The sequence below is a fragment of the Ursus arctos genome, unplaced genomic scaffold, assembly GCF_023065955.2.
Source record: "Ursus arctos isolate Adak ecotype North America unplaced genomic scaffold, UrsArc2.0 scaffold_24, whole genome shotgun sequence".
NCBI lineage: Eukaryota > Metazoa > Chordata > Mammalia > Carnivora > Ursidae > Ursus > Ursus arctos.
In genome coordinates, this window is record NW_026622919.1 from 34,966,125 (window position 1) to 34,984,100 (window position 17,976).

Genomic DNA, 17,976 nt, shown 5'->3' on the forward strand with positions numbered 1-17,976 from the left:
TCATACATCCTATTAAAATATTCAATCTTGTTTTCTTACTTGAAGAGCCTGTCTGTAAAGGGCAAACTTATAGAAAACTCATTCCCTGGAGACAGGTATCCAGCCACACCGGACTATTGACATATTTTACTATTTGATTGGCTGCTTCTAGGTTCTTCCTTCCTTTGTATTTGTGAGTAAGGGCTCTGGGATGCATTTTTAATTACGCGACTGTGTTGGCCGTTGAAGAAACCAGTGGGGGCATTTCCCAGCTTCTCGGTTCTTGTTGAACCTTGAAAACGGAACCAGTGTGTTTACCAATTTGTTTTGTTTGTCTTCCAGGACCGAGTTGTATCGATCTCTTTTTGGGCAGCTCCGCCCTCCTGACGAAGGCCAGAGGGACTGACCACACCCGCCGCTCTTGCTGCAGGCCCGAGGCGGGGCCTCCGGACACACGGACATGTGGACATGCGGACATACCGCCTTGGCCAGCCCCAGATGCAGGAAGCCATCGGTCCAAGGCTTTGGGCTAGTTGGGAAGTCCTGGGAAGGTGCGGGGTTCAGAGCATGTGCCTAGTAAGTCCCAGGAAGCCTGGAGTCAAGCGTGCCTGCCCCCCACACTTCAGTCTGCCGGGGACCCACACCCCACGCTCGTTCCCCGTCACAAATAAACCATGTTGTTATGGCCACTGCCGTGCGCGTGGTGTCTTAAGCAGCACGGAGTAAGTCGGCTTTAGAGCTCTGGTCGGGGGACAGGTTCGTGGGAAGGGTTTTCACTTCTTTCTAGTCACATGGCCTCCTCCCACGATATAAAGTTCACAGAAGCCAGGATGCTGCTTATGGGTGCATCACGTTTGGTGATGGATCGTGGCTCCGAGGAGGAGGGGGTCCCCGGAAACCTATCAACTGTGCCCGGGAGACTTTGTAACTGGGAGGCATTTGCCTGTTTGTGGCAAATACAGATCCCTGACTTCTTTCTCCTTTCCTCTTTTTCCCCCTATAGATTCTTCCAGAGTCCTTTTCCATTCTGACCATTCTTAAATCACTTTATTGAGATGAGCTCTGGTGTAAATCTAGCAAGAGGAAATGATTCACTTGTTTTTCATCCAAAGGTCAAAAGCTGGAAATTAAATCCCCATAAGGGGGATTTATTGGCCTGCTGTGGTCAATATGCAATGAAGATTATCTTGCATAAGTAATGTGTGCGTCCCAGCGCTCACGACTGACCACCCCCAGCTCCTTTGGCCACATCTTTACGTAGAGCTGCGGAATTCGAGAAGAAGCGTGCATTCAGTTGCAGTGCGTAACTAGCCACTGTTGTTAACGTCAGGTTCCGATACTGTTTCAAAAAGTCAGAACCAAGTGACAGATTTCGGTGCCCGGGAATCCCACATATCGCACGGCCTCGGTGTCTGGGGACCGCGCATCGTGCCTGGAGGCTGGGCTCCAGATGAAGTGAGTCGTGCGTGTAATCTGCTTCCCAGTGTAGGGTGAACATCAGAGTGGCTGCTGAGCTCGGGATGGGGCAGACGGGGGAGGGGGGTTCCATCTCACATTAATTGGACCTTGGTACGTGGTGATTTGTTTCTCTTGTCTCAGTAGTTCCCTCTTGGGCTTGACTGTCAGGGAAATGTTTAATTTTCAGTGTGTCTCCAGTTACCCAAAAGATCAATCAACAGGAATAGAGTTACCTCACATTTACTCCCTTCAAAATTATCACTTTTTAAAATAGAGAACTTCCAATCCTGTCCACCTAGCCTGAGGAGTCCGAATCACGCACATTAGAACAGCAATAAGTAACCTCCTAGTACTGAACTTCCGGTGAGCCTGACGCTGACCTCCGTTTCCTAAAGAGATCGAATCTTTGTCACGGTCACCCTTGACCTGATGAAGAAAAAGATTTAAACAGGTACTTGAAGATATTTGGAGTCCGACGTGTTTAATTAAAATGAATTAAAATCAGGAGAGATGAGAAAGGACAGAATTTTCAGTAAAGAGAAGCTTGCATTTTAAAATTCAGAAGACCACCCTCCTTCCAGCCAAGAATAAATTGGAAACTATTTTAATTGACACGGATACTGCAATTCAACTGTTATTAGAAAGACAGATTAGTTGATTGATTTGCATTTTAATAAAACTAATACTTTACATTTTGGTAGCTAATGCTGATTTTCAAATGAGGTGAGAACTGTTATCATGAGTTTCAATCCAGGGCCCTTTTTCAGTGTTGACTGAAGCATTCCTCCCTTTGTGTGGAGTTTGCTTATTTTCTTTTTGCCCAGCTGACTACACGCACGACACCCATAAGCCACAGACCTTGGAGAGCTCACCGGGACGGCGAGGCGAGGCGGTGAGCTGCTCCCAGCGGGGCTCCTCCGATTGCACCCCCGACGGGGCTGGCAGAAGGTGGTGGGCCCCTCCCCTCGGGGCTGCTTTCTTGCCTTAGATTATTGTACACTAACAACTAATGACAGAAAAGTAGAAGGGACAATAAGACTTAAGTCTCGGCCGAACTCCTACCTCCCCCAGAAACAGCCACCTCCCGTTATCCACAGTTCAGGACTCCAGAGCCGTCCTTCCTGTACGGGCGCCTCGACGTGGCGTGGCCTGTCTGTTCTCCCCGTCTGTTCTCCCCAGGGCAGCTGCGGGGGGAAGACTTGGTGTTTACTTCAGCTTGTTTGACATTTTCTACTCACTCTTTTAAAAAAAACAAACTATGCGTGCGGCCACACCTCCCCCTCCACATAACACATACACCCCCACTGGGAACCACTGGCGCATACAGAGAATCCTGCATTCGAATATTAATAGTACAGTAAGAGGGGCATGCCGCTCCCTGTCTCAGGGTTGCAAGTGTGAGCCCCATGTTGGGTGTAGAGATTACTTAAAATCTTTAAGGGCACCTGGGTGGCTCAGTTGGTTAAGCGTCTGATTCTGGATTTCGGCTCAGGTCATGATCTCAGGGCCCTGGGATCCAGCCCCGTGTCAGGCTCCGAGCTTAGCAGGGGGTCTGCTTGAGATTCTCCCTCTCCCTCTGCCCTCCTCCCACTTGCGTTCTCTCGCTCTCTAAAATAAATAAATCTTGAAAAAAATAAAATCTTAAAAAAAGAGGTACAGTAAGGGATTATTTCCGTGTTTTTACAGGTACCTTTTAAGTCATTTAATTGCTAATTAATAATTCCACTTGGGGCCTGTATCTTCAGCACTTAGCCCTGCAGTTAAACATTTAATTGTTAACAATTATTTGCCATTACGAATAATGTTACTGTCCAATATTTGTACATGAAACTCGTTTATTGTCTTTTGAAATAATTTTTTTTTAGGGGCACCTGGGTGGCTCAGTAGGTTAAGCGTCTGCCTTCGGCTCAGGTCATGATCTCAGGGTCCTGGGATTGAGCCCAGCATTGGACTCCCTGCTCATCGGGGAGTCTGCTGCTCCCTCTCCCTCTGCCCCTCCCCCACTTGCGTGCATGCTCTCGGTCTCCCACTCAAATAAATAAAATCTTAAAAAAAAAAAATTTTTTTTTTGGCATATATTTTTAGGAGTAAAGTGAACCAAGGGAAAGAAAGTCAAACTATTTGGAAGGCTCTTGGTTCGTATTATGGAGGCTGATTTTAGCGCCCTGTTCACTGCTCACTCGCCCTCGGCCGCCGCTCTGCAGCAAAGGGTGTGGAGAGGCAGAGAGGAGACTGGCCCAGGAGCCTGATCCTGGGGTTTATTTCTTGCCCCCCAGGGAACCCTGCAAATCAGCATCCTCCTCTGGGAGGATTAAAGAGCTGCCGCCTATAATGTGTTTGGAGATGCTCCCATGAAGGATGGCGGAGAAATAGAAAGCGACACCATCATCTCCCTCCTCGGCCCCCATATCTTTTTTCTGGCTGCTAGGTCGGGTATAATTTGCTTTCCACTCTCCCCTCCAGCTTTCAGGCTCGTGCTGCTTTCGGGGTCTTCATCCTGGGGATCCCGCAGGTGGGTTTCCCTCGCCTCGCATGGCTGTGCGCTCCTCCCCGCTGCTCTGTGTGGTCCTTGGCGGGTCGCCGTTCTCTCCAGGGGTCGCCATCCAGGAGCATCATTCGGAAACCCTGAGAACCAGCAGAGCACTGGGGCAAGAGCAGTGGGGCAAGCCCGCCCCGAGCAGTCCAGCACCGCGCTCTGTGTCTCCAGCTAAGAAACACCGTTTCATTTTAGAGGTTGGCTTTCCCGGTCCCCCTGTACTTTGCTACGAGCTCTCCAAGATCGCCGCCTCTTCACCTCTTCACGTTTCCTCTGGAGGGAGCTGAGTTCGAGGCACAGAATGAATCCAAATGCGACATTCGTCATCAACCTTGGAACTGCTCCCCAGGGACATAGCAGACACTGTGACCGTGGGATGTGGTGATGCCAAGATCCAAGTCTCCCCGGGCCAGACTCACGAATGAGGCAGCCACCTGTCTCAGCAAAACTTCGCAGACAAGCCAAGGTAAAGGTCAGGAGGCCCGCGGCCACGGGTGCCCCAGCGCAGGGGTGTCATGGGGGGGCTGCACGCCGCCCCGCCTCTGCGGCCCTGCGTCCCCGCATCCCCGTGCTTAATAAAGACAGATCCAAGCAGCGAGCCTCAGCCCAAGCAGAGGAACCTTGTTTTCTACATCTGAGTCTGTGTTTTCACTTCTTAAATTTAGGCGCGTGCGTGGGTGGTGGGGCACTTGTGCGAGGAATTACATCACACTTGCCTTCGTCATTTTTTAAAGCTCATGTACCTCATTTCCTTTCCATCTTTCTTGACTTTCTCTTTCTTCTTAACGTCTCCAAAATAATTGCCAGCAGTTTGGCAAGTTGGTTCACTAATCCCCTCCCAAGCCGCGGGTGCAGGCCGCCCTGCTGCCCCGGTGGATCCGGGTCGTGCGCAGCCGTGCTGGCCGAGCCCCGCCGTGCCTCGGCTCTGCCTCCCGCCCGCGCCGGGGTCTGCCCCCGGGCCGCTGCCGCAGCGGCGTCTATACTCCTGAGAAGGCTGCTGCTTTTATTTCCCCTTGTTCCGGGTTCTCAGTTCATTTGTCGAGGTCAAGGACACTGAATTCTCGGGAAAGAAAATTTAAAAGAGTGTAAAAACCACCACCACCACCACCCAACCACCACCAATCCCGCATCACTGATAGGGTAGAAGAATGTAAGGTCCCCAACAGGCACGGTGACAGTAACATAAAGGTCCCACCGCCCCCCTTCCCCCCCCCACCTTCCTGTCTGTGACTGGAGAGGAAATGAGCTGGGGCCACTCTGGGTGGCAGCCTCCCAACACGGGCTGGGGCTGCCCCCTCCTCCGGGCCTGCCCTTCCCCACCGCGGGGACTGCTGGGTCCATCTAGGGCTGGGGTTACGGGCGCCTGCAGGGACTCGGGGGCACAGCCTAGTCCAGGAATGGGTGTGTGCGGCCTTCCGAGCAAAGCACGGATAGGAACAAAAGGTGGAGCGGGAAGAATCCTGAACTAGAAATGAAACCTGCTAGGGTTTGACCTTGAGGAAGTCGGTTAACCTCTGGGCGTCAGGCTCCTACTTAGTAAGGTGAGGCTCAGTTAACACTTCTAGGCTTCTGTGTGCAAGTAAAGGCAGCTCCGAAGACTTGGTTTAGCGGAGGCTCAAGGATGTTGTTCACGTCCATTTACACATATGTTGTCGACCTCCCGCCGTGAGCCAGGCCGTGGAGGCTTAGGGAAGGGCCGTGGGGGCAGCTGACCCAGTCTCTGGGTGCATGTCTATTCCCCTGCACTGGAGAGTTCTGCGTGCTCCCACTTGGGTCTGATCAAAGCTGCTACATCCTCTGGAACTGCCTCTGTTAATCCCGGCGGGCAGTCCTGGGAGGCCGGGCTCTGAGCCCCCTTCCAGGCTTGGCGCCACTTCCCACGGTTCTGGTTCCCCCGGGTGAGAGCTCGGCCTGGCGGGACGGCACTGCCCTGGGGCTCTGCGGTCCGGCCCGGGGTCCTGCGGCGGACAGCCAGGGGCCAGGTGCGTTGCTAGCGTCCCGCGGCGGACAGCCAGGGGCCAGGTGCGTTGCCAGGCAGGTGCGGCTGATAACGGAGCCCAAAGCAATGAGCCCGCGGCTCTGTGATTTCTGCCCCTCCACAGCCTGGGCAGCTTTGAGCTCCCAGTGTCCCTTCCGCTCTCCCGTGAGGAGTTCTGCAGAGCCCAGGAGAAGCTTCTAGGCCTAGCTGTGTCCCGAACATCTAGACCAGTGTCGTCCAACAGAACTTTCTGGGATGATGGGGTATAATCCCGTCACTCTGTGCTACTGCATACACTCGTCACTAGCCACATGTGGTTTTGGGCGTTTGCAGTGTGGCCAATGGCTTACTCTACCGGATGGCTCAGGTCTGGACAAGTATTTCCCAACTGTTCGCAAGTCACAGCGAACATGGAACACGGAGTCGTAGATCAACAGAGGGGGCAGCGAGCACTACCAGCCGTCCCAGGACAGAGGGGTGCAGTGTCTTCACACGCCAGGTATGTGAGCAGAAGGGCCTGCTTGAGACTTTGGGGTGGCTGGGCTGTGACCTGGGGTACAAAGTCGGGGTGGGGAGGCAGGGGCTTCCTGCCTGGGTACCCGGGGTGGTGGGGGAGGCGCCTGGGAGGCTAGCCCGGCCCCACACCTCCTCCTGAAGGATCCTCGAGACTCCCCGCTGCCTTCAACTTACTCTGCGGCTTGACTCTTGCGTCCTTTAAAGTTGTCGCGCACTGCACTTGGTTTTGAGAGCGAAATGTAAGGCTAATACGGAGCCCTTCAAATGTGATAACTCCCGAGTTCACATTGTTTGAGGAGATAAGCCGCAAGGAGCAGGTGCTTTTGAATTCACTTATCAGCGTTTTAGCAGGCTCCTCGTCCGGCCTCGCCCCCCACCCAGGTGCTGTGATGTTCTCAGAGGACCTCGGCTCTCCAGGCCCCGGGGCCACCGTTTCATGTGCTGACCTTGCTGGTAAGGTCAGGCCTTTGTTCCCGGCGGGGTTGCGCGGCCCAGGTGTGCGTAGTACCGCGGGTGGGAGAGGGGCTCCGGCTGCCGCCTGGGGACTGAGCGCCCCCTCTCCTCCCGTGACGGGTGACTCAAGCCTTTGGAGCCCTGTGGAAGGGGTGCATTTTAGAGTCACATCCTGTTCTTCCTGAAGGAGGGTAAGAGGAACAAAAGGAAGCCCTTGTTCTCCGTTATATAATTAAATGGAGATTTTCCTTCCTGAAGGAGCAAAAAGAGGCCAAGGACAGCCTAATTGAAACCTCAGGATTGCTTCTCCAAGAGTGGCCTGAGCGGGTGGGCCAGGGGAGACTGCCACCTCTGGCTGGCGGGGGCCCACGCCAACGGGCTCCTGGGGCGCCCTGGCTGCCCTCCTCCGGAGGGGACAGTCTGTTTGGCCCGGGAGCCTCCCCTTTGCTTCCTGTTGGGAGAGGCCCAATTGTCGTCCTGGTGGGTCTGCCGCTCCCGCAAACAGCAGCCCACAGCTGGTCACGACAGGGCCCTAGGGCCGTCGCACGTCCGAGCCTCTCTTCAGCCAGACTGGCTCTTCTGAAGTTATTCCTTTCCAAAGAAGTCATGGAAAATAGTGATGTTTTATTAATTGCAGATATGGCTGCTAATTAGAACCCAGGCGTGCGCTCTCTCTACCTGTTTATACACTTGCTCGGGAGCGGAAGGACTTTCTCCTCTCTCCTTCCCTCTCCCCCACCCCCCAGATGAGAATTTCAACTTTAAGACAAACAACTTCATTTACAAGTGTGTCTCTAATTAGCTGCAGAATTAGGAAAGCTGAGTTTTCCCCCATAGATCGGCTAAACCCTCGAGGGAGACTGGTGGAATAGAGAGAATCGCATTTCCAATTATTTTGTTGAATTGCTAATTTAGTTATTGTGCCTGGTGTAATTGTGATGGGTATTGGGTGTGCAATTCAATTTGTTTTAAATATTTGTGGGAAGGCTGATCAGTAATGGAGCTGACCTATTTTGTGGCCCAAATTGAGAAAAAAAGACTAAAACACAACAGCCACAAAGATATAGTTTGTTTCCATTTTTATTTTGATCTCTCTCATCCCTCGTAAGACCATTGATGCAACGAAAGGATTAAATTAAAAGATGGCAGCACTTTGATCTTCTCCCTTTGAAAGCTGAACCGTCCTTGGCAGTTTAACATGCAGATATTTTAGGGTAGCGTTTTAGACGCGTTGCTGGAGTTGAGTACTTTCCACCTCCCCTAATTGCGTTTCTGTGTGTGCCTAGCAGCGGTTTGGGTGTGTGACTTTTGAATAGTGAAGAAAGTCGTGGAGGTAGTGCCTGCAGTGAACAGTGCAACGGGCGGGAGCCCGAGGCAGAGCCCAGAGCCTGCGTGGTCAGGAAGGCGCCTTCCCCCCCAGGGCGGTACCGCTCCAGGGGCTGGTGACCGGGGTCCCCACCCGGGTGGCACTGGCCCGGTGCTCCCCCCACGATGGGCCCAGCTGCTGCGTGGGGGAGCCTGTGCCCTTGTGACAAGGGTTCGGCTCAGCGTGCGGTTCCCGGTTCCCACGCTGCTGGCGGTGAGTCGGGGGGCGGGGGGCTCCTCGCTGGCCAAGCTCGATCTTGCTTCTTCGGAGTCTCCCCACCGCTCACCAGCCTCTGAACCGGAGGGAGCATCCATGCCGTAGTATTGCTCCCGGGCCTGCTGAGTAAATCCCTCCAGTCTGGGCCTGGAGTGGGGCTGTGGCTTGTCAGGCTGATGAGCAGAGAGGGCTCTGCAGGGACTGGAGGCCACAGAAACGTGCAGGACCCCAGAACACGGAGTCCTCTGCCCCGTTACTGGGACATGTGTGGGTGGATGCCAGGTATCGCCACGGTCAAGGTTGCTTTCTCGGGCACAGCGTGTAGGGTGTGCTTGGGCTAGACCAGAGGGTGGCAGGCCAGAATAGATTTTGAGGAAAGGTAATAATAAATAAGATGGGTCATAGAAGCAGCTGTTTTAATGACTTCGATCCTAAAAGGATCGTGTTGTAACTCAATTAACTTAGAAAGGTGCCAGGGTCTGTTTCGTGCTTAGCCGCCCAGTAGAAGTTTGGACTTCACGATTCGAATGCAGGAGCTGCCGGGGGCCTGGGCAGGCGCTTCGGGCCCAGGTGGTCTTGCTTCTCTGGTCACCAGATCCGGAGGAGGAGCTGGTCCTGCGGGAGGACAGGCAGGAAGACGGTCCTCTTCCAAGCAGTGCCACGCGCTAACTGTGAACACTACCCTGGGGTCGCGGAGCATCTCCGCGGGGAGAACCGTGGGTGTGGGAGGGGGGTGCAAAGGCAGGAGGCAGGCTTTTGGCTGCTGGTGGTGAGGTTCGCGTACGCCTACCCTTCTCGGGTTATGGACTCGCACACTTTACGTACTGAAGTGTGATTCACGTACCATGAAGTTCACAGGCTGTAAATGCACAATTCTGTGATTTTTTTAAGTAAACTTGTGCTACCATCCACACACTCCTAGAACATTTTCATCAACCCAACACGCACCTCGATGCTGGTTTGCCGTTCCGCACGGTGGCTGACGTGCTTTCTGCGGCCGTGGAGCTGTCTTTCTGCGTGTTTCCTAGAAGCAGAATCCTACCCTGTGTCTGGCCTCTCTCACTCAGCACAAGCTTCGGCCACGTCGCATGCCACGGCGCTGGGTTCTTTCTCGGGACCGCCGCCGTCCCCACCACGTTTGGTTTGTCTGTTCACCCGCTTACGAACACCTGGGTTATTTCCAGGTCTCCGCTGGCATGTGTAAAGCCGACACAAACCAACACAACTGTTTGTGGGACGTGTTTTTCGTTTCTCTTGGGTGGATACCAGGCACGGAGTTGCTAGGTCATACGGTAAGTTCATGTTTACTTTCTTAAGAAATGGCCAAACTGTCTTCCGAAGCGGCACCACACTGCGTTCCCACCAGCAACGTGTGATGTTCCAGGCGCTCCACATTCCTGCTAATACTTCTTATTGTCTCAGGATTCTAGCCATTCTGGTAAACAATGGACTCTTGCGGCTTTAATTTATATTTGCCTAGTGACTGACGATGCGGAACGGCTATCATGTGTTTATTAGTCATCCACATATCTACCTTCCTTGGTGAAATGTCTATTCAAGTCTTTTGCTCATTTTTATTTTTTTAAAAGATGTATTTATTTTAGAGAATGTGGGGGGGATGGGAGGAGAAGTGGGGGGGAAGGGAGAGGAGCAAGCTGACTCCGCACTGAGTGCGGAGACTGATGCTGGGCTCCAACTCGCAACCCTGAGACCATGACCTGAGCTAAATAAAATCAAGAGTCAGATGCTTAACCAACTGAGCCACCCAGGTGCCCCTCTTTGCTCATTTTTAATCGAGTTGCTTGTCTTACTATATTATGAGTTCTTTATATATTCTAAATACAAATCTTTTCTCAGATAAGACTTGCAAAACATTTTCTCCCAGACTAGTTTTGCTAGGCTTTTTATTTTCTTAGTGCTGTCTTTTGACTCACAAATGTTTTTAATTTTGATGGTGTAATTTATCAATTTTTTTCTCTTATGGGTTGTGTTTTTGAGGTCATATCTAAGAAATCTTTGTTCAACCCAAGGTCACAAAGATTTTCTCCTCTGTTTTCTTCCAGAATTTTTGTTAAGTTTTAGAGCTTACATTTAGGTCTATAATCCATCTTGAGTTAGTTTTTGCCTATGGTGTGAGGGTCTAAAAATATAATTTTGCATATGCATATCCAGTTGTTCCAGTACCCTTGGTTGAAAAGACTATTTCTCCCCCCCATTGAATTGCCTTCATTTTTTTGTCAAAAATCAATTGACCATAAATGTGAGGATGTATTTCAAGACTCTTAATTTTGTTCCATTCTGTTTGCCAGTATTTATACTAGCGAGAGTTTTGAAAATGGATAGGTTAAGTCTGCCAAATTTTTATCAAAATTGTTTTGGCTATTCTCGGTTCTTTACAATTCCATATAAATTTCAGTATAAATTTGTTAATTTCTATAAAAATGCTTAATGGGATTTTGATAGGGATTACATTTACTCCATAGATCAAGTTAGGGAGAATTGGGATCTTAACAACATTGAGTCTTCCAATCCATGAACATGGAATGTCTCTTTATGTTCAGTTTCTCTCCACGGTGTTTTATAATTTTCAGTGTACAAATACTGCACTTCTTTTGTTAAATTTCTTCATTACTATTCTACCATTATTGATGCTATTGTCAATGCATATTTCTATAGTTTTATTTTTGGGTTGCTCCTTGCTAGTATACAGAAAGACAGTTGATTTTTTTTTTTTTTTGTATATTGATCTGACTTTACTGAATATTTTTATTCTAGTTTTTAAAAACCTCCTCCCATACGATCATGCCCTCTGTAAATTAAGATAATTTTAATCCTTTCTTTCCAATCTACAAGCCTATAATATTTATTTAGCAACTATTGCACTGGCTGGAACTCCCAATATGACACTGAGTAGAATGGCAAGAGTCAATATTCTTGCCTTGTTCCTGATTTTAGGAGGGAAAAGTATTCAATCTTTCACCATCAGGTATGATGTTAGTTTGGTTTTTTTTATAGATGCCCTTTGTCAGGTTGAGAAAATTCCTTTCTTTTCATTGTTTGTTGAGAATTTTTATTTAGAATGGGTGTTGAATTTTACCAAAGGTTTTTTCTGCATCTATTGAGGTGATCATGTGGTTTTTGTCCTTTATTAGTCTGGTGTATTACATTAATTGATTTGGATGTTAAACTAACTTGGCACTCCTGGGACAAATCCCACCTGGCTGCTGTGATGTATAATTTTTTCTAATATGTTGCTGGATTTGGTTTGCTAATATTTGCTAAGAATTTTTGCATCCATGTTCATGAGGGATATTGGTCTGTGGTTTTCCTTTCTTGTGATGTCTTTGCTTTGGTATCAGGATAATACTGACCTCAGAGAATGAATTGGAAAATGTTTTCCGTCTTCTGAAAGAGTTTGTGGAAGATTGGTATTTCTTCTTTTAGAAATTTGATAAGAAAATTCATCAATGAAGCCTTCCAGGACTGGGCTTTTCTTTGTGGGAAGATTTTTTATTATTAACTTGATTTCTTCACTTGTTATAGGTCTATTCAGATTTTCTGTTTCTTCTCAAGTCAGTTTTTATAAATGGTGTCTTTCTAGGAATTTGTTTATAATATTCCTTTATAATTCTTTTAATTTCAGAAGGGTCACTAGCAAGATCTCTTTCATTCCTGATTTTGGAAATTGGTGTCTTCTCTCTTCTTGTTTGTCAATTTTTGTTGATCATTTCAAATAACTGACTTTTGGCTTTATTAATTTTTATTTATTGCTTTTTGTTTTCTGTTTCATTAGTTACCACTCTCATCTTTCTTTTTTACTCCAGTCTGCTTGCTTTGGGTTTAGGTTTTTTTTGTTTTGTTTTGTTTTGTTTTTTCCAGTTTCTTAGGATGGAAGTTTAAGTTATTGATCCAGACCTGTTACTATTGACTTCTCTATTTCTTCTTTTATTTACTTCTGTCAATTTTTAAGATAAATAATCATGGTTCTTTATTCAAATGTATAAATATTTACCATGGCCTCATAGTGTGTCTCCTGATTTCTCCTCTAAGTTCACTCTCCATAATGTTCATCGTGCCCAGGCCTCTGGCCTCTAGGCATTGTTCTCTTGCTAGGATGATCAACCCTCCTGGTTTGACCAGCACATTTCCATGGCTTTTAAATTTTTTTAAAAAATGTAAATTGAAGTATAGTGGACATATATTAAATTAGTTTCAGGTCTATAAACAGTGATTCAATTATATACATTACAAAATGCTCATCACAAGTGTATTACAACATTACTGTCTGTATCTCATTGTGGTTCACCTCGCATTTCTCTAGTCATTGGTGATGTTGAGCATCTTTTCATATTCTTTTTTTTTTTTTTTAAGATTTTATTTATTTATTTGACAGAGAGAGAGACAGCCAGCGAGAGAGGGAACACAAGCAGGGGGAGTGGGAGAGGAAGAAGCAGGCTCCCAGCGGAGGAGCCTGATGTGGGGCTCGATCCCACAACACCGGGATCACGCCCTGAGCCAAAGGCAGACGCTTAACGACTGAGCCACCCAGGCGTCCCATCTTTTCATATTCTTGTTGGCCCTTCATCTATAATCTTCAGAGAAGTATCTATTCAAGTCATATACCCATTTTAAAATCAGGTTATTTGGGTTTTTGTTGTTGAATTGTAGAAGTTCTTTATACATTCTGCATATTAACTCTTTATTAGATATGTGATTTGCGTTTACTACATATTTTTAAGTCATTTTCTTGGTGGTTCTAGGGATTACATTACAGGTTATTTGAGAGCACTGACTCCTAATGACTATACCACCAGGGATATTTGAGATTAACAAAGATCAATTTTTCTTCCCCTTACTCTGTGTAGTTGTAATATTTTTTACATTTATATATGCTATAAACCCCCAAATACAAAGATATAATTATTGCTTTAGCAATCTTTTTATTTTTTTTCTTATTCAGCTACGTTTTTCTTTTTTTTTAAATTGAAGTGTAGTTAGGCCATCCACTTCTGTATCAGTTAGGAAGGCCGTTGGGTTTGAGGTTGGTGTTGAGGACAATAACTGTCATGACTTCCAGTGCTTTGATGAGACCTCAGATGTGAGGCCTTCTGGCCAAGGATCTGTGATTTCATATTGTTGGAATGTTTGCTGTATCTCTGGGGGTCGCAGCTTTCTATAAGTTTGCTGTGGCTGAGCCAAGAAAGAAGGCGTATGCAGATTTCTACAGAAATTACGATTCCATGAAAGATGTTGAGGAGATGAAGAAGGCTGGTATCTTTCAGAGTGCAAAGTGATTTTGGAATGTAAAGCATTTCTTTGGGTTGAGTTCCATTGAAGTTTGTCACTGACCTGTGTTCCTGAACTATGAAACATGAATATTGGGTTATGGAATGGTTTCTCTTGATAAATAAATTGAAAAAAATCGAAGCATAGTTAACATGGAATATGTTTTATGCAATCTTATCTATATATTTACCTTTTCAAATGCCTGTTTATTTCTTTGTGCAGATTCAAATTACTGTCTGGGATCATTTCTTTATAGCTTGAATGATTGCCTTTAGTATTTCTTGTAAGGCAGGTCTTCTAGCAATAAATTCTTAAGGTCTTTTTCCTGGGAATGTCTTTATGTCACCTTTGGTTTTTTTGTTAAGATTTTATTTTTGGGGCGCCTGGGTGGCTCAGTCAGTTAAGCATCTGACTCTTGATCTCAGGTCAGGTCTTGATCTAAGGTCGTGAGTTCAGGCCCCATGTTGGGCTCTACACCTAGTGTGAAGCCTACTTAAAAAAAAAAAAAAGGATTTTATTATTTTTTTTAAGTGATCTCTACACCAAAATGGGTCTCGAACTCACAACCCTGAGGCAGCCAAGCACCCCTCATCTTTGTTTTAAGGATAGTTTTGCTAGGGGAGCATGGGTGGCTCAGCCATTAAGCATCTGCCTTGGCTCAGGTCATGATCCCAGGGTCCTGAGATCGAGCCCCACATCGGGCTCCCTTCTCGGCGGGAAGCCTGCTTCTCCCTCTCACACTCCCCTTGCTTGTGTTCCTTCTCTTGCTGTATCTCTCTGTTAAATAAGTAAATAAAATCTTAAAAAAAAAAAAAGATAGTTTTGCTGGTTATAGGATCCTTGTTTGACAGGTTTGGGTTGTTTTTTTTTTTTTTTTCTCCTTGCAGCACTTTGAATATATCAGTCCACTGCCTTCTGGTTTCCATTGCTGTTATTTGTCATTTGGTTTTTGTTTTGTTGTTCCTCTATATGCAATGAGTTCTCCTAGCTCCTTTCAAGATTTTCTCTTTGTATTTCAGCAGGTTGGCTATAATGTATCTAGGTATAGTTCTCTTTGTATTTATCCTTCTTGGGATTTATTGAGCTTCTTGGATCTACAGATTGTTGTCCATCATATTTGGGAAGTTTTAGTCATTATATCTTCAAATATTTTTTTTCTGCCCCTTTTTTCCCTCTCTGCTTCTGGCATTCTCACCACACGTAAATTGGCATACCTGATGTTACCGTGGTCTCTTAGGCTCTGTTCTTCACGTTGGATGATTTCTATTGCTCTACAAGTTTACAGATTTTTTCCTTCTGCCTTCTTGAATCTACGATTAAGTTCCACTAGTTAATTTTTCATTTGTTATTGTACTTTTCAACTCCAGATTTTTAAAAATTGTGGTAAATAGGGGCGCCTGAGTGGCTCAGTTGGTTAAGCGTCTGCCTTTGGGTCAGGTCATGATCCTGGAGTCCTGGGATCGAGCCCTGCATCAGGCTCCCTGCTCAGTGGAGAGCCTGCTTCTCCCTCTGCCTGCTGCTCCCCCTAGTTGTGCTCTCTCTCTCTCTCACTCTCGCTCTATCTCAAATAATATAAAATCTTTTAAAAAATTGTAAATATACATAACAAACTTTACTGTTTTAACAGTTTTTAAGTGTACAGTTCAATGGCATTAAGTATATTCACACTGTTATGCAACCATCCCCACTATCCATCTCCAGAACTCTTTCATTATCCCAAACTGAAACCCTGTACCCATAAAATGATAAGTCCCCATTTCCTCCTCCCTTCAGCCTCTGGTAAGCACTATGCTACTTTGTCTCTGTGAATTTGACAATTCTAGATACCTCATATAAGGGGAATCATGCGATATTTCCTATTTTGTGTCTGGAGTAATGTGTCATTTAGCATAAATGTCTTCAAGGCTTATCTCTATTATAGCACATATCAGAATTTTATTCAAAATTTACTTCACAAATTTCTGTAATAGATGATATGAAGCCTTTATCTGCTGAGTTCAACATCTGCACCTACAATGAAACAGTTTCTATTGTCTGTTTTTTATTTCTTCTGAGCTGGGGATGGGTTTTGCTCTCCTGTTTCTTTGATTGTCTCAATTTTTTTGTTGAAAATTGCACATTTTTATAATATAGCAACTATGGATTCTGACTTTTCTCCCCAAAGGTGTTTTTTTGTGTGTTTTTTTTTTTTTTGCTTTTGTTTTGTTTAATAACTTGACTAAATCTGTGGATTCTGTTTCCCCCATGGTATGCAGAAGCTAACGTCTCTGCTCAGGTTTTCTTTTTAAAAATTCTTGCTTTGGGGCACCTGGGTGGCTCAGTCAGTTAAGCATCTGCTTTCAGCTCATGTCATAATCCCAAGGTCCTGGGATCAAGCCCCACATTGGGCTCTCTGCTCAGCGGGGAGCCTCCTCCCTTTCCCTCTGCCTGCCACTTTGCCTATTTGTGTGTGCTCTCTCTCTCAAATAAATAAATAAATAAATAAATAAAATCTTTGTAAAAAATTTAAAAAATAAAAATTCTTGTTTTGGGGCACCTGGGTGACTCAGTCAGTTAAGCATCTGACTTTAGCTCAGGTCATGATCTCAGGGTCCTGGGATCAAGCCCCACATTGGGCTCCCCGTTTAGTGGGGAGTCTGCTTATCCTTCTCTCTCTGTCCCTCCCCCTGCTTGTGCTTTGTCTCTCTCTCAAATAAAATCTTTTTAAAATTCTTTTTATTTTTTAAAATTTATTTTAAAGTTATTTTAATACCTAATGTGGGGCTCGACCTCACCACCCTGAGATCTAGAGTTACATGCTCTTCTGACTGAGCCGGCCAGGCGCCCCACTCATTCTTCTGTTTAAGCCTAACTTCATAGGTATCACCCTTGTGACTGATGGTCAGCCAGTCACCTAATGGTCAGTCAAAAGTTTGAGCAGATGTTGCACTCAAAGACCTTGTGCCACTAAGGCTTCTACTTTCTGTTAATTGTGTGTGTGTGTGTGTGTGTGTGTGTGTGTGTGTGTGTGTGTGTGTTGAGGAACACATTAAAAATTTAGGCAGTTTTTTAATCTGTTCTGGCTTTTGCTTTCTGATGGGCCCTCTTGCATCTCCTCTACACATGTGTGTAAGTTCACAGCCAGTTTGCTGTGTGTGGATAGATGGGACCCTCTCTGGTCTTTCCTTCCTGGAGAACTTATAAGTCCCCTTATATAAGAGTGTCTTATTTCTCATGGCTGTTAAAGTTTTGGCTAGACTGCTGGTCTGTTGTTTCCCACTGAGATTAATCCTGTTACTGACAACGTCACTGGATATGGAATGTTTTTACGCAGACTTTAGCTTCATCCATGATCCCAGATTAGAATCCTTCTAGATATGGAAGGGATCTTAGGGAATTTCTCATTCAGCCTCTCCTTATACACTCTAGGGAAACTAAGACTCCAGAAGGCCCTTGAGCTGCTCAAGGCCCCACTGTAAGCACACCCAGACTTAGAGCTCAGCCTTTTCTGTCTTAGTCCATTGGCTGCGGTAACAAAGTACCACCAACTGGATAGCTTCTAAGCAACAGCAATTCTATTTTTATTTTAAAGGTTTTACTTATTTGAGAGAGAGAGAGAGAGAGCGAGCAGGGGGAGGAGCAGAGGGAATGGCAGACTCCCCACTGAGCATGGATCCCAGAGCAGGGCTTGATCCCACGACCCTGAGATGACCTGAGCCGAAATCAAGAGTCGGTTGCTCAACTGACTGAGCCACCCAGGCGCCCCAACAGAAATTTATTTCTAACAGTTCTGGGAGCTGGAAGTCCAAGACGAGGGTACCACGTGTTTGGATGAGGGCTTTCTTCTAGGTCATAGACTTCTTGTTATATCCTCACATGGCAGAAGGGGTCTCTCTGGATTCTCTTTTATAAGGCACTGAGCCTATTCATGAGGACTCTGTTCTCATGACTTAAGTACCTCCCAAAGGCCCCAGCTACTACTACCATCACCTGTGGGGGTTGGGATTGCAACATAAATGGGGGGAGGAGAAACATTTAGACCATAGCATTCTGTCTCCAGCGCTTACCATTCACGTCCTCATCACATGGACACTAGCCTTTCCATGCCAACAGCCCCAAAAGCCTTAACTCATTCCAGCATCAACTTAAGAGTCTAAGAGTCAAAGTCTCATCTAAACAGCATCCAAGTCAGATATGTGTGAGACTCAA

At 46.6% G+C, this 17,976-nt stretch overlaps 2 protein-coding genes across 2 annotated transcripts in view; one reads left to right on the plus strand and one right to left on the minus strand.

The window, feature by feature from the left end:
- AATF (apoptosis antagonizing transcription factor) overlaps positions 1-668 on the plus strand; it is a 99,581-nt gene extending 98,913 nt beyond the window's left edge. Inside the window, exon 12 of the mRNA XM_026517543.4 lies at positions 322-668. Within this exon, the coding sequence (XP_026373328.1) occupies positions 322-385 (64 nt within the window). The 3' untranslated portion in view covers positions 386-668. The remainder of the gene's footprint in view (positions 1-321) is intronic.
- Positions 669-1,892: 1,224 nt separating this feature from the next.
- Positions 1,893-17,976, minus strand: part of ACACA (acetyl-CoA carboxylase alpha) — a 280,386-nt gene continuing 264,302 nt past the window's right edge. The window contains exon 56 of the mRNA XM_057317769.1: positions 1,893-2,621. Coding sequence (XP_057173752.1) covers positions 2,525-2,621 — 97 coding nt within the window. The 3' untranslated portion in view covers positions 1,893-2,524. The remainder of the gene's footprint in view (positions 2,622-17,976) is intronic.